The sequence below is a fragment of the Alexandromys fortis genome, unplaced genomic scaffold, assembly GCF_014885135.2.
Source record: "Alexandromys fortis isolate MF-2015 unplaced genomic scaffold, M_Fortis_MF-2015_v1.1 scaffold_295, whole genome shotgun sequence".
Lineage (NCBI taxonomy): Eukaryota > Metazoa > Chordata > Mammalia > Rodentia > Cricetidae > Alexandromys > Alexandromys fortis.
Window position 1 is genome coordinate 354,342 of NW_026068169.1, and position 14,970 is coordinate 369,311.

The following is a 14,970-nucleotide window of genomic DNA, read 5'->3' on the forward strand; positions in this document are numbered from 1 at the left end:
AGTGTTTTTATGGGACTCCAGAGGGGGAAATAAGCGAGTCACTGATTCTTGTGCCTTCTCTTGGGCTTTTTTTCTTATTTGTTTTATACAATTCCAATGAGTTAGTTTTTGTTTTATCTTATTTTATTATTATCCCTTAGATGCCAGTTTATTTTCTAATGATAGACATACAAGGAGTGGGACAGATGGGAGGGAACGTGGGAAGGAACTGAAGGGAGCAGAGGGAGGAGAAACCATAATCAGGATATATCATGTGAGAAAAAGAAAATGATACGAAGAATCAATGAATCTAAGATCTAGTCTTTTGTGACGATAAACAAGATGGACAAGATTCCTGACCCAACTAACCAAAAGAAAGAAAAAGAGGACCCAAATTAACAGAATCAGCAATGAACAAGGAAACATTACAACAATATTATAAGGGAATATTTTAAAAACCTGTACTCTGTTAAGCTGAAATCCCTAAAAGAAATGGGCAAATTTCTAGACTCAGACAAACTACCAACCAGTTAAACCACTAAACAGAGCCATAACAAATGAGAAAATTGAAATAATCATAAAAGGTCTTCCAACTAGAATAAATCCAGGTCCAGATGGATTCAGAGCAGAAATCTACCAGACTTTCAAAGATCTATAAACAATCTTAAACTGTTAAGGAAAGAATGGAAAGAAGGAAGAAAGGGAGGGAGGGAAACAGGCATTCCCAAAGTCCTTCTATGAAGCCAGTATCACTCTAATACCAAAGTCAGCCAAAGACACAACAAAGAAGAGAACTACAGGTCAATAGCTCTGGTGCACACAGATTCAAAAGTGCTCAATGAAACACTTACACACAAAACACAGACATATAGCAAAAGGATTATACAACATGACCAAGTCGGCTTTATCTCTGAGATGCAAGGATGGATCAACATATGCAAGTCAACAAATGTAATAAATAAATAATATAAACTGATGTATAGACAAAAACCACATAATCATCTCAATAAAAAGGCTTTTGACAAAATGCCTTTATGATAAATGTCCTAGAGAGAGCAAGACTAGAGGAAACATACCTCAACATAATAAAAACTACATGAGAAATTCACAGTCAACATAGTCCTAAATGGAGAAAAACTTGATATAATACCACTGAAATCAGGAAATGTCCACACTCCTATTCAATATAGTGCTCAAAGTAGTAGCTAGAGCAGTAAGGAAATTAAAGGATCCAAAAAGGAAGTCAAACTATCCTTATCTGTAGAAGACATAAGAGATCACAAAAATTCTAATCAGAAAACTTCTAGAAACAAGAAACAATTTCAACAACATGGCAGTTTGCAAAAGCAACTTGCATAAATTAAAAGTCTTTATACACACCAACAAAAACATATGTAAAAAGAGATTGTGGACACACTCCCATTTACAACAACCTCAATGATACCTAGGAATAAACCTAACCAAAGATGTGAAGGAGTCCTACGATGAAAACTTTAAACATCCGAAGAAAGAAATAAAGATACTACAAGAAAATAGAAAGACACCCTATCCTCGTGGGTCGATAGAATATTATAAAAATGACCATTATAGCAAAAGCCATGTATGCAATCCTGATCAAAATCTCCATCTCATTCTTTACAGGAATAGAAAAAATTATCCTAAAATTCATACGGAACCACAAAAAAAAAAAAAAAAAACCCAGACAGTCAAAACAATCCTGAGCTAAAAGAACAATACTGGTGGGGGCTGGAGAGAGGGCTCAGAGGTTAAGAGCACTGACTGCTCTTCCAGAGGTCCTGAGTTCAATTCCCAGCAACCACATGGTAGCTCACAGCCATCTATAATGGGATCTGGTGCCCTCTTCTGGCATACAAACATACATGGAAGGAATGTTGTATACATAATAAATAAATAAATCTTTTTAAAAAATAAATGCTGTATTTTGAAAGATAAGAACTTTTTTAAAAAAAAAAAACTGGTAAGCTTACCATTCCAGTTCTCAAACTATAGTACAGAGCCATAGTAACAAAAACAATATGGAGCTGGTGCCATTGGAACAAAATCCAAGTCCCAAATATGAGTATGCATTACTACAACAAAAATATACACTGGAGGGAAGAAAGCACCTTCAACAAATGGTGCTGGGAAACTGAATGTCCACGTGCAGAACAATGAAATTTGACCCATATCTATTACCTTGCAGGAGACTAGCTCCAACTGAATAAAAACACCTAAGCATGAAACCTGAAACTGCTAGGAGAAAGCATAGCCAGTACTCTATATGAAATCGGCGTGTGGGAAAGGACTTCCTGAATAAGATATCATTGACTCAGGAATTAATGCCAAGAGCTGACACATAGGACTTCATAAAACCAAACAACATCTGTACAGCTAAAGGAACAATCAAGTGAGGAAGAAGTCCACAGAGTGGGAGAAGAATCTGACAGCAGATTAATAGCCGGAATATGTAAAGAATTCGAAAGCTAAAAATATATCTCCCATATGAACATTAGCACTCCTTCGCATATGCCCATAGGATGTGACATTCTATTCTACAGATTCTTGCTCAGTCATGTTTAATGATGCTCTATTCACAACAGCTACAAAATGGGAACAACCTAAATGTCCCTCAACTGACAAATAGGTAAGGAAAATGTAGAATACTATAGGATATTATTCATCTATAAAGAAAAATGAAATCATGAACGCTGTATATAAATGGAAGGAACTAGAAAGGATCATACTGAGTGACATAACCCAGGCCCAGAAGACAAAGAGGAGGGTGGAGGAGAAAATAACAGTAATGGTGTCTGAAGAAGTCATAAGAAATCATAGTATTTACTATTGATCTAAAATGTCTATTGTTGCTGAATACTGTTTTAAGATGTGTTCCATTTGTTTATGCTATGGAACATTTGCTTTAATGATGCAAAGATGTGTTGCATTCTTTTATGTTGCATTTGTTTAACCCTGTGAAGCTGTGCTACTTTGCCTGTCTAAAACACCTGATTGGTGTGATACAGAGCTGAATGGCCGATAGCGAGGCAAGAGAAAGGACAGTCGAGGCTGGCATGCAGACAGGATAAATATCAGGGGCCAGACACTGAGCCATACAGCAAGACACAGAGTTAAGAAGTAAAGGAGGGTATACAGAAAAAAAGATAAAAGCTATCAAGAAATAAGTCAAGCTAAGGCCAGGCATTCATAAGAAAGAATAAGACTCTGTGTGATTTATTTGGGAACTGGGTGGTGTGCCCCCAAAGAGTCAAAAGAGTAAAAAGCAACCTATAACAGTCTATAATACATGTAAGCATGTGTGTATATGTGTGTATACATAAAATAAATATATAGTTTAAAAAAATTTCCCATCTGAGCTGACAATGCTTCCCTCAAGAGCCATAGACGATCTAAGAAAAACTTCAGTAGCAGACATGAGAAGCCCTCTTTTGAGCTGCTGGTCAGGGCTGTCCAAGAGACCACCAGAACATTAGTAGCTTTTGCTGTTGATCTCGATTGCCCACCAGAGGTGAAAGGAAACACCCATTCCTGAAGACACCATGCCATTTCAGACACAGGGCCCAGAGGACCTAAGCTGGATGTGACCTGAAAGCCTCCTCCCTTGAGGACTGGCTTTAATTGTACCAGAATGTGCTATGCAAGCAGCCAAGGAAGGGAAGCAACTGGCACTTCTACCCAGCTCTGACAACTATGAACCGTAACCATGACCAGCATGGCACAATAACTCTAAGCGAGCAATGGTGGCACATATACTTTGACAGTAACTAAATCTCTCTAATTGGACTCGAGGACTGTCCAACAAGAGGGAAATCAGCCTGGAACTGGAAACCTAACCAACTACTCAGGACTAGAGAAGCTATGTGATGTGGGAGTGATTTCTTATTAATAAAGAAACTGCCTAGGCCCCTTGATAGGCCAACCCTTAGGTGAGTGGAGTAAACAGAACAGAATGCTGGGAGAAAGAAGCTGAGTCCAGGAGTCGTCATGATTCTCCCACTCCAGACAGATGCAGGTTAAGATCTTTCCTGGTAAGCCACCTCGTGGGCTACATAGAATATTAGAAATGGGTTAGATTAATATGTAAGAGCTAGCCAGTAAGAGGCTACAGATAACGGGCCAGGCAGTGTTTAAAAGAATGCAGTTTCCATGTAATTATTTTGGGCATAAGCTAGCCATGCAGGCGGCCAGGTGCCGGGGACGCAGCCCCGCTGCTCTTATTACTACAGCTATGGATCTTGGAGGAGAACCTCCAATTGCCACTTTACTAAAGCAGCGTAATTCTTAACTACATTCTAAATAGTTGTTCATATACCCACAGGGAAATGTAGCCCTCACCATTCATCAAGGAAACTTCCCTTTGCTGTAATGGAGATCATTACAGAAAACCACAACCAATCAAAACACGGACATGTGGAGCCCAGTCCCTGAAGACACATATATGTACAGCACAACTCCTTCACCTAAGGCTTAAGGAACATCATGAAGGGAAGGGGATAGAAGACTGTAAGGGGATCAGGGAGTTTTCTGTGAGATTGTATATCCTAGAAATGACAGGGAGGTTACACCCATGAATCTCACCAACACTGTTAACCTAAACGAATATGACCTGAGCAAGGACCATACCAATAGACATGTTAAGCTAATATGGAAAGGGGAAGACTTGGGGCATCTCAACCTTAGACAAAGAACCACAGGTAACTGGGGGATGCTGAGAACACAGAAGACTAGTACCAAAATGATCATCCCGGAACAAAATAAATTATAATTTAAAAAGAAGAGAAAAGAAACAATAGGAATCTACTGAATAGTAGCGAACGGTCTAAAATGGAGTGGGTTTTGCAAGAAGAGGCGAGGAAGGAGGTAAGCGGTGGAGACAATGCAGTTAGTAAAATGCTCACTGGGCATGCATATGGACCAAGTTTGACTCCTAGCACCCGTGGCAGGGAGCAAGGCATGGCAGCTCATGCCTGTAATGCTAGCACTGGGGAGGGAGAAAAATGATAATTCTTAGTACTCCTTGCTCAGCTTTCCTAAGCTAATCAGCAAGTCCCACATCCCAGTAAGATACCTTGTCTCAAAAAACAAGGCAGACACAACTCTTGAGGAATGACACCCAAGGTTGGCCTCCAGCAGCATCCCCCATACCCACATACATGCATACTTGGTGCTTTTGAGGTCAAGGAAGTAAAGAACAAAAGTACAGAACAGAAACACTATTTAAAGAAACTATCAAAAATATTTCCAAATTTAGTAAAAGACAAAGTTAGAGATTCAAGAAGCTAAGCAAAATCTAAACACGACAAATTCAAAGAAATAAACACCAGACACACTACAGGCAAACTCTATGAACAACTAAAAAACTAACTTTACACTAACTCCACAAATCTTCATTTAAAAATTACATTAATTGTGTAACTGTGTCTATGACATCTTATACATGTGGATGTCAGAGACCTGCCTCTTCGGGAATGGGTTCTTGTATACAATATGGGTCTTGGGGGACAGCCTCAAGTTACGGATCTGGCAGCAACTGTCTTTACATGCTGAACCACCTCACTAGCCCGCTACACAAGCTTCTTAAAACCAGAAGACGGAACACTTGCTGTCTTAGTTACTTTTCTCAGTCCTGTAACAAACACTTGACGAAAGCAAGCTGACAAGAAATAAGGGAGGCCTTCTCCTGCCTCAGGGTTTGAGAAGGCAGTTCATGATGGCAGGGGACGGTGTGGCAGCAGGATCACCAGGAGGCTTGTCACACTGCATCTGCATCCAGGGGGCAAAGCGGCTAAGGCTAATGCTTAGTTACCTCTTCCCTTTCATTCATCCTCACGCCCCAGTCCACAGAAATGATGCGCTCTTATTCAGGGTGACACCTCGCCTCATTCCTCAGTTAAACTTGACTAAAATTGTCCTTACAGAACTATCCATGAACATGTTTCTTGGGTGAGTCTAAATCTAGTCAAGTTGGGGCCAGTGAAGCGTCTGGGGTCAAGGCACTTGCACCCAAACCCGATGCCCTGAGTTTGAATCTACATGTTGTTAAAAAAGAACCAATTCCTGGGAGTTGTCCACTGAGCTCCACATGTATGCCATGCCATGTTAACCCACACACCCGTACATACATACAAATAGGTAAGTATTAAAAAATTTTTTTTTAAGCCAGCAAAGACCTGGTTATAGTGGTACACAACTTTAATCCCAGCATTCACAAAGCAGAGATAGGTTTCTGTGAGTTCATGTCCAGCTTGCTCTACACAGCAAGTTCTAGGACAACCAGAGACCATGTCTCAAAAAATCAAACAAACAAAAACCAAAAATCCACTTAAACTGACAATGAAGATTAACTACTACACTTGCCAGCTCATTTCCCAGCCTTCGTTATCTTGAAAACCAGTTCAATACAGCACAAACAACTACAACTGTCCTCCATGAAATAAAAGGCAAAAACTACTCTGTAAAATGCCAACAATTCAAACCCAGAAATTTAAAGTATTCCAGAGAGGTTTGAAAGAAAATATATCAATCCTAAATACTGATGACTAAAGTGTGGTGATATTTCATTTGTATTTTAATATCTGTCTCTAGGTTTTTTATTAATTGTGCAACACTAAGGAAGGAAAAGAAATATGATACTATCATAGATGTGTAAAATACATTTGTAAGATTGACTGGAGAGATAACCTGGTACAGCAAAATGTGTTTGTCATCATAGCATAAGTTCTGATGCTTGGCACACACGGAGAGATGGGTATAACAGAGGCACGCATTCATAATACCAGTGCTGAGGAAGCAGAGACAGTGGGAGTCCTGGAGTCCACTGGCCAGCCAACCTAGCTAGATAGGTGAGCACGAGGTTCAGTGAGGAACCCTGTCTCATAAAGTAAGATGGAGGGGCTGGAGAAATGGCTCAGTAGCTAACAGAATGTACTGCTGTAGGCTAGAAGAAGGGGCTAGGGGTTAACAGGAAGGACTGCTCTTCCAGAGGACATGAGTTCAGGTCCCAGCACCCACATGGGGCATCTTACCTGAAATTTACATATCCAGGAGATCCAATGTTGTCTCCAAGGGCCCCTGTACTTGTGTGTGTGTATACACACATATGCATACAGGCACACAGATGCGTAATTAAAACAAATATTTTTAAAAATGACACATACTCAGAGGACCAAAGCTTAGGTTATGGCACCAACAACTTCCCATGTCTCCAGTTCCAGGGGATCCGATGCATCAGCCCTCTAAGGACAGTTACACATGCACACATGTGCATACTCACAGTCATATATAATAAAAAATAAATAAATCAGAGTGATGGGGAACACACTTAGCATTGACCTCTGGCCTCCACATGCATGTACATGAACATCCCAGTACACGGTCACAAATGTAAGCATACACATACACACAAAATACATACTATGCACTCATGATGATGATGATGGCAATGATTCATCTGAGAAAACTAGAACTAGAATACATGCATGTTCTGAAACATATGTGAGAAAGCCTACAGCTCATATCATATTTAATAATGATAATATCTCAAAAGACCAATGGTATTCTAGTCTAGGCATTCCTATTGAGTATGGTTTAGAAATCCTAAACACTATAACTCAGGTTTGGGAGGGAGGCGCACAAATTAGAAAACAAACAAAGAAAATCATCTCTATTTCGAAACATGACCACCTACACCAAAAACCCCAGGAAGTGTACCACCACAAACTCATAGAACTAACAAGTAAGCATAGAAATTTCCAAGTCAAGACTCAACACACAAAAATCAATCATATTTCTAAAAATAAAATAGTATTTTTACAATTAGTGAAATGTGCACTATTTAAGTTACGAATACTCAAAACCACGTATAGAGCTTAAGAGTATAGCTCTGTCTGTGATGGAATATTTGTCTAAAAATCTCCTGAGTAAATTGGGAGCATAGGGGGAGAGAAGACTGTGGGAGTGGAGTGGGAGGGAGAAGGGGAGGGGGGAGGGAGAACATGAGGGATTGGAAAGGTCGAGTTGGGGGAAGGACAGACAGAGAGAGCAAGGAAAGAGATGTCTTGATAGAGGGATCCAGCAGGGGATTAGCAAGAAACCTGGCACTGAAAAATTTCCAGATATCCACTAGGATGACCGCAGCTAAGAATCTAAGCAACAGTGGAAAGGGTACCTTAACTGCCCTTCCCCTGTAATCAGGTTGATGACTACCTTAATTGTTACCATAGAAACTTCATCCAGTAATTGAAGGAAGCAGATGCAGAGATGCACAGCTAAGCCCTGGGCCGAGCCCCTGGAGCCCAGCCATAGAGAGGGAGGGGTGATAATATGAACAAAGGGGTCAAGACCATGATGTCCCCATCAGAAACAGCTGACCCGAGCTAGTAGATGCTCACTGACTCCAGACTGACAGTTGGGGAACTAGCATGGGACCGAACTAGTGGGTGACAGTGTGTGGCTTGGGCAGTGTGTGGGGCCACTGGCAGTGGAACGAGTATTTATCACTAGTGTATAAACTGGCTTTTTGGAGCCCAGTCCCTACGGAGGGATACCTTGTTTAGCCTAGATACAGGGGGAGGGCCTTGGTCCTGCCTCAGTGTGATGTGCCAGACTTTGTTGACTCCCTATGGGAGACCTCACCCTCTCTGAGGAGTGGGTGGGGGTGAGGTAGGGGGAAGGTGTGAGGCAGTAGGAGGAGGGGAGGGAAGAACTGGGATTGGTATCTAAAATAAAAAAGATTGTTTTTTAAAATATTTAGAAAAGAATATTTGTCTAACATGTACAAGGCCCCGAGGTCAATATCTAGCACCAAAAGAAATAAAGGAAAAGCATAAAGATTAAAATAATTTTTAAAATAGAGGGTTTATATGTTTAAAAACTATAAAATATTCAACAGATTTAAAAAATCAAAGAAAAGGCAGGCAGTGGTGGATACCACCTTTAATCCCAGCACTTGGCAGGCAGAGGCAGGTGGATCTCTGTAAGTTCTAGGCCTGCCTAATCTACAGAGTGAGTTCCAAGATACCCAGGGCGACACAGAGAAACCCTGTCTCAAAAAAAAAAAAAGTCGACAATTGTGGAGGGCTAGCTTTGAACTGCACAGAAACTCTGTGCAGGGGAGACTTGAGGTAGCATTCTCACTGACAGGCTTGGCAAACCAAGTCAGGAGGAGGCAAACCTCTCCCATCAGTAGAGTGCCTTGCCAATGGTCAGTCCTTGAGAACACAGATGTGCACCGTAGTTCAAAGGCTCTGATTAGGTTGTGGTTTGTCTTCTGATGAGGTGTTTTTACATATTTTATAACAGCAAAAGTTATTCCCATAACACCAGGCTTTTTGTTTAGATTAACTAGGGCACAAAGCTCTTGAAATTATTTGCAACAAAGTTATTACTTTATACAACTATTTTCAAGTACTATGGGAACCTAGCTTGGATTGTGATTTGAGTATTATAAAGGAGCACTGGCTTTGCAACTTTGTATGCAGTTGTATCTCCCAATCTGCATCCCCTGTGTCCTGATTTCTGTGGCACTACCCAGGGTCATCCATAACCGAGGTGGTTGGGGAAGGGTCCCCAACAGGCAATCATACCAAAAGCAATCTACAGATTCAATGTAATACCCATCAAGCTCCCAGCAAAATTCTTCACAAACCTCTAAAGAATGGTACTCAACTTCATATGGAAAAGAAAAGAACCCAGGATAGCCAAAACAATCCTGTATAATAAAAGAACTTCTCTAGGCATCAGAATCCCTGACTTCAAACTCTATTACAGAGCTACAGTACTGAAAACAGCATGGTTTGGCATAAGAACAGACAGGAGGCCCAATGGAACTGAACAGAAGACCCGGATATTAATCCACACATCTTTGAACATCTGATTTTAAACCAAAAAAAAAAAGAGCAAAGAAGCAAAAAAATCAAATGAAAAAAAGAAAGCATATTTAACAAGTGTTGCTGGCATAACTGGATATCAACATGTAGAAGAATGAAAATAGACCCATATCTATCACCATACACAAAATTCAAGTCTAAATGGATCAAAGACCTCAACATAAAGCCAGCCACACTGGACCTTATAGAAGAGAAAGTGGGAAGTACACTTGAATGCATAGGCACTTCCTAAATATAACCCCAGCAGCATAGACACTGAGAGAAACAATTAATAAATGGGACCTCCTGAAACTGAAAAGCTTCTGTAAAGCAAAGGGCATGGTCAACAAGACAAAACAGCCTACAGAATGGGAAAAGATCTTCACTAACCCCACATCAGATAGAAGACAGATCTCCAAAATATACACAGAATTCAAGAAATTGGTCATCAAAAGAACAAATAATCTAATTTAAAAAATGGAGTACAGACCTAAACAGAGAACTCTCAACAGAGGAATCTAAAATGGCTGAAAGACACATAAGGAAATGTTCAACATCCTTACTCATCAGAGAAATACAAATCAAAATAACTCTGAGATTCCATCTTACACCTGTAAAAATGACCAAGATCAAAAACACTGATGACAACTTATGCTGGAGAGGTTGTGGGGAAAAGGGAACACTTCTGTATTGCTGGTGGGAGTGCAAGCTGGTACAGACCCTTTGGATGTCAGTATGCCATTTGTCAGAAAATTAGGAACAACCTTCCTCAAGACCCAGAAATACCACTTTTGGGTATATATCCAAAGGATGCTCAATCGTGCCGCAAGGATATGTGCTCAACTATGTTCATAGCAGCTTTGTTTGTCATAGTCAGAACTTGGAAACAACCTAAATGCCCCTCAATTAAAAAATGAATAAGGAAAATGTGGTACATTTATACAATGGAGTACTACACAGCAGAAAAAAAAATAATGACATCTTGAATTTTGCAGGCAAATGGATGGAGCTATAAAACATTATTTTGAGTGAGGTAACCCAGACCTAGAAAGACAAATATCATATGTACTCACTCATAAGTGGCTGTTATATATCAAGCAAAGAAAACCAGCCTACAAATCACAATCCCAGAGAACCTAGACAATAATGAGGACCCTAAGAGAGATATACATGGATCTAATCTACATGGGAAGTAGAAAGTATAAAAAGAAAAGATTTCCTGAGTAAATTGGGAGCATGGGGACCTTGGGAGAGGGTTGAAGGGGAGGGGAGAGGCAGGGAGGAGAGCAGAGAAAGATGTAGAGCTCAATAAAAATTTTAAAAAAAGTCAAGGAAGACATAAATAAAATAGATTTATCATGCTACTAGATTCAAATATTCACAACTGAGCACAGCTGTACAGACCTGTAATCCTAGCTACTTAGAAGACAGAGACAGGAAGATCACAAGTTCAAGACCTAGCTAAGGCTCAAAATTAATTCAAGGCATTATAGTGAGACCTTATCTAAAAAGAAAAGCTTAAAAGAAATGGCTGGGAATATAACCTCATGACAGGCAGCTGGCACAGCGTATCATCCTAGGTTTAATCATTAGTACTTGAAAAATAAAATAAAAAATAAACTAATTTCTTTCGTACATTTTATGGTATTTCAACTGAAATCCAAGCAAGATTTCTTTTTTTTTTTTTGTAGATACAAACAATACTCTTCTAAAATTTATATGGAAAGGCAGAAGAGTTTACAAAGACAAAATAAGATCGAAATTAGAAGAATCATTGCTTAGCTTTTAGACTTAATATTGAGCTATAGTAGTTAAGATGGTGCACTTCTGGTAAAATAATATACACACACTTTAACCCTCCCACAAAAGTACAGAAATACACTCATGCATATGTAGTCAATTGACTTTTTTTTATAAAAGCATAAAGGCAATTCAAGGGAGAAAAAAAATAGCCTTTCAACAAACTATATTCAGATACCTGGATAATCACATGAAAAACAAAAGACAAATATTTTACACAAATTAGAGATAAAAATGTAAAATATGCAATTATTTGACTTTTTTAAAAAGAGAAGCTGAAGGGAGAGCTCAGTTAGTAAGGTCACTGCCTTGTAAGCATGAGGACCCTAGTTGGATCCCTAGAACCTACACAGAAATGCTAGGACAAATGGGCAGTAAGTGCAAGAAAAAAAAATATTCATTGTATGTGATGGCACACGCTTGAAAACTTATCACTCAGGAGGCAGATACGGGGAGATCAGTGCAAGTCTAAGGACAGCATGGTCTACATGGCCAGTTTGGGGACAGCCAGACTACACAGTGAGTCCTCGTCCATAAACAAAACCAAAGGTTTCTATGAGCCACTTTTAAATACAAACTAAAACTATGCTTAGCACTGTGGGTATAGCTGAGTTGTAGCGTATTGCCTAGCTGGACAAGGTACTATACTATCAGAAATAAATCAGGACCAGCAGGATAATGCTTGCCACCATGTCTGACATGAGTTGGATTCCACATGGTAAAGGAGAGAACAGACTCTTACAGGTTGTCTTCTGACCACTACATAAGCATTATAGCATGCCTACTCCCCACACATGCATGCATGCTTGCATGCATGCATACATACATACAAAAATACAGAAAATTTAAGTTACAATATTGACCAAGCACTAGCAAGGAAAGAGATAACTACTGTGAAAAATGGTTTGGCATTGTCATAAATTTTAACATACACTTAACATATGTTCTAGAAATCTCAGTTCTAGATATTTACACTATGAAAATGAAGCACTACATTCATACAAAAGCTTGTATGCAAGTGTTCATAGCAGCTCTATTTGTAACTACTCAAGTTTATATCTAAATATTCTTTAAGGAATGTATGGATGAATGAACTGTTCATATACCCATAAAAATGAATTACTGATACACATACAATATCAAACAACTTAAAAATTCTTGTTTTTCTTTAAAATTTTTCTTTTCATGTGTGTTATGTGGGGAACAACAGTGTGTGTATGCCACATACATGGAAGTAGCCCTAGGGGCCAGAAGAGAGTGTTGGATTCCCGGAGTTATTTATAAGCAGTTGTGAGCTCCCCAACATGGATGCCGAGAAGTGAACTCAGGTCCTCTACACAAACAGTACATGCTCTTAACCACTGAGCCATTTCTCTAGCCCAATGTGAAAAAAATCTTAAAAGCATCATGCTGAATGACAAAAGATATTCTGAAGCTATTATATACCTTATGAGTCCATCCATGTAACATTATCTAGAAGCCATCCTATAGTGCCAGAGGCTAGCCAGGATTCTTATTTTATGGAGACTCATTTTAAATAGTCCTTTTTCTCATTATCTACTTTATTCTCCAGTAAGACATCCTTTATGTTAAAATATACATTAAGAATAACGATATGGCTCAGTGGGTAAAGGCACTTGCCACCAAGTCTGGTAGCCTGAGTTCATTGCCCAGAACCTACATGGTGGAAGAAGAAGACCAAGCTGTCTTCTAGCACATGGGCACCGTGGCTTACACATGCAGTAAACAAACAAAACATAATTAAAAGCATCAAAATTAGCTGAGGGTGTGGCTTAATTGTAGACTGCTTCTTTAGCACGTGCCAAGCCCTGGGTTTGACCCCTAGCATATGACACCGAAAGAAGGCACATAAGAGCATTAGCTGTCATAAGTAGGTTCTGGGGAATAAGACTTTAGGCAGTTTGTTTATTTTTTATTTTTTCAGAATATGTTTGTAGTATATTAATTATCAGTAGGAAAAAAACAAAGGAACGTTTCTATCCAGATCTCACAACATTTTTAAAGGAAATTTTAGAATTTTAGCCAGTAAGCAGGGGAAAGCTGGGGACCTCTGAAAAGAACAGAGAACTTGGTAGTGTAGCAAGCTAGAGTAAGAAAGCTGGTGAAGGCCAGCGAGATGGTTCAGCAAGTAAAGCCACTTGCCACCAAGCCTGACAATATGAGTTGGATTCTTACAGCCCACATGATGGAAGGAGAGGACTGATTCCCACAAACTGTCCTCTGCCCGCCACACCCGTGGCACGGCATGTAGACAGCTGCAAACGTGTGTACACAAAGTCAAGTCTTTAAATGAAAAATACAGAGAGCTGGTGATTCTCGGGGAGGGAAAGGCTGACTCACCTGAGACTGTTTGAAAACATCCTTCCCAACCACATCCAGATTTGAGGGGTCTTTGATGGCGCTAACATACTCAGAAACAGCCTTGATCACGACATCACAGGGTGGAAGAACCAACTGATGAGCTCGGACCTAGAAAAGACATGATCAGTAAGGGACACCAAAGTCAAAGACACCGTTAAAGGCTAGGCTCGCAGCCAAACATATAAGAGTTTGGTTCCCGGCACCCACAGCTGTAAACTTGGTAATTTCTAGGAGTGATAAAGTCCATATGCATATGTAGGGTAACATGCAAACATTTTAGAGACATACACAAAGAATGTGCAAATGAAATAACTTGCCATATTGGCAATAACAAGAAAATCCAGAACGCATGGCAAAATCTTGATAGTTGGTCTAAATCATTAAACAATTGTGAATAAATGGAATAATCTATTGTTTTGCCCATGTTTGTGATATTCAAAAAAAGGCAATGTAATGATTCCTAATACTACTCTGCTATACTCATAGACTGGTACCTAGCCCAACTGTCATCAGTGAGGCTTCAGCCAGCAACTGATGGGAGCAGATGCAGAGACCCACAGCCAAACAATAGGTGGAGCTTAGGATGCCCTGTGGCAAAATGGGAGGAAGAACTGTATGAGCCAGAGAGGTAGAGGACACCACAAGAACATGGCCCACAGAGTCAACCAGCTTGGGCTCATAGGGAATCAGAGACTGAAACAACAATCACGGACCCTGTATGGGTCCGAGCTAGGTGCTCTGCATATATTTTATGGTTGTTAGTTGTTTCTGTGGGGCTCCTAACAGAGGGAGTTGAGGATGTCTCTGACTCTTTTCCCTGTTCTTGGTACCATTTTCCTCCTACTGGGTTGACTCTTCCAGCCTTGATGGAAGGGTTTAAGACTTCCCTAGGAGGCCTGTTCTTTTCTGAAGGGAAAGAATGGAG

At 39.9% G+C, this 14,970-nt stretch overlaps 1 protein-coding gene across 10 annotated transcripts in view; it reads right to left on the reverse strand.

The window, feature by feature from the left end:
* The window catches only part of Fam120c (family with sequence similarity 120 member C), a 127,046-nt gene that overhangs the window by 66,191 nt on the left and 45,885 nt on the right, over positions 1 to 14,970 (reverse strand). For all 10 annotated transcript variants that reach the window (XR_007589529.1, XR_007589530.1, XM_050128320.1 and 7 more), the window contains exon 4: positions 14,025 to 14,153. Coding sequence is in view for 8 of the 10 variants with exons in the window: in XM_050128320.1 (XP_049984277.1) it covers positions 14,025 to 14,153 (129 nt within the window). In the remaining 2 variants the exon portion in view is untranslated. The remainder of the gene's footprint in view (positions 1 to 14,024; positions 14,154 to 14,970) is intronic.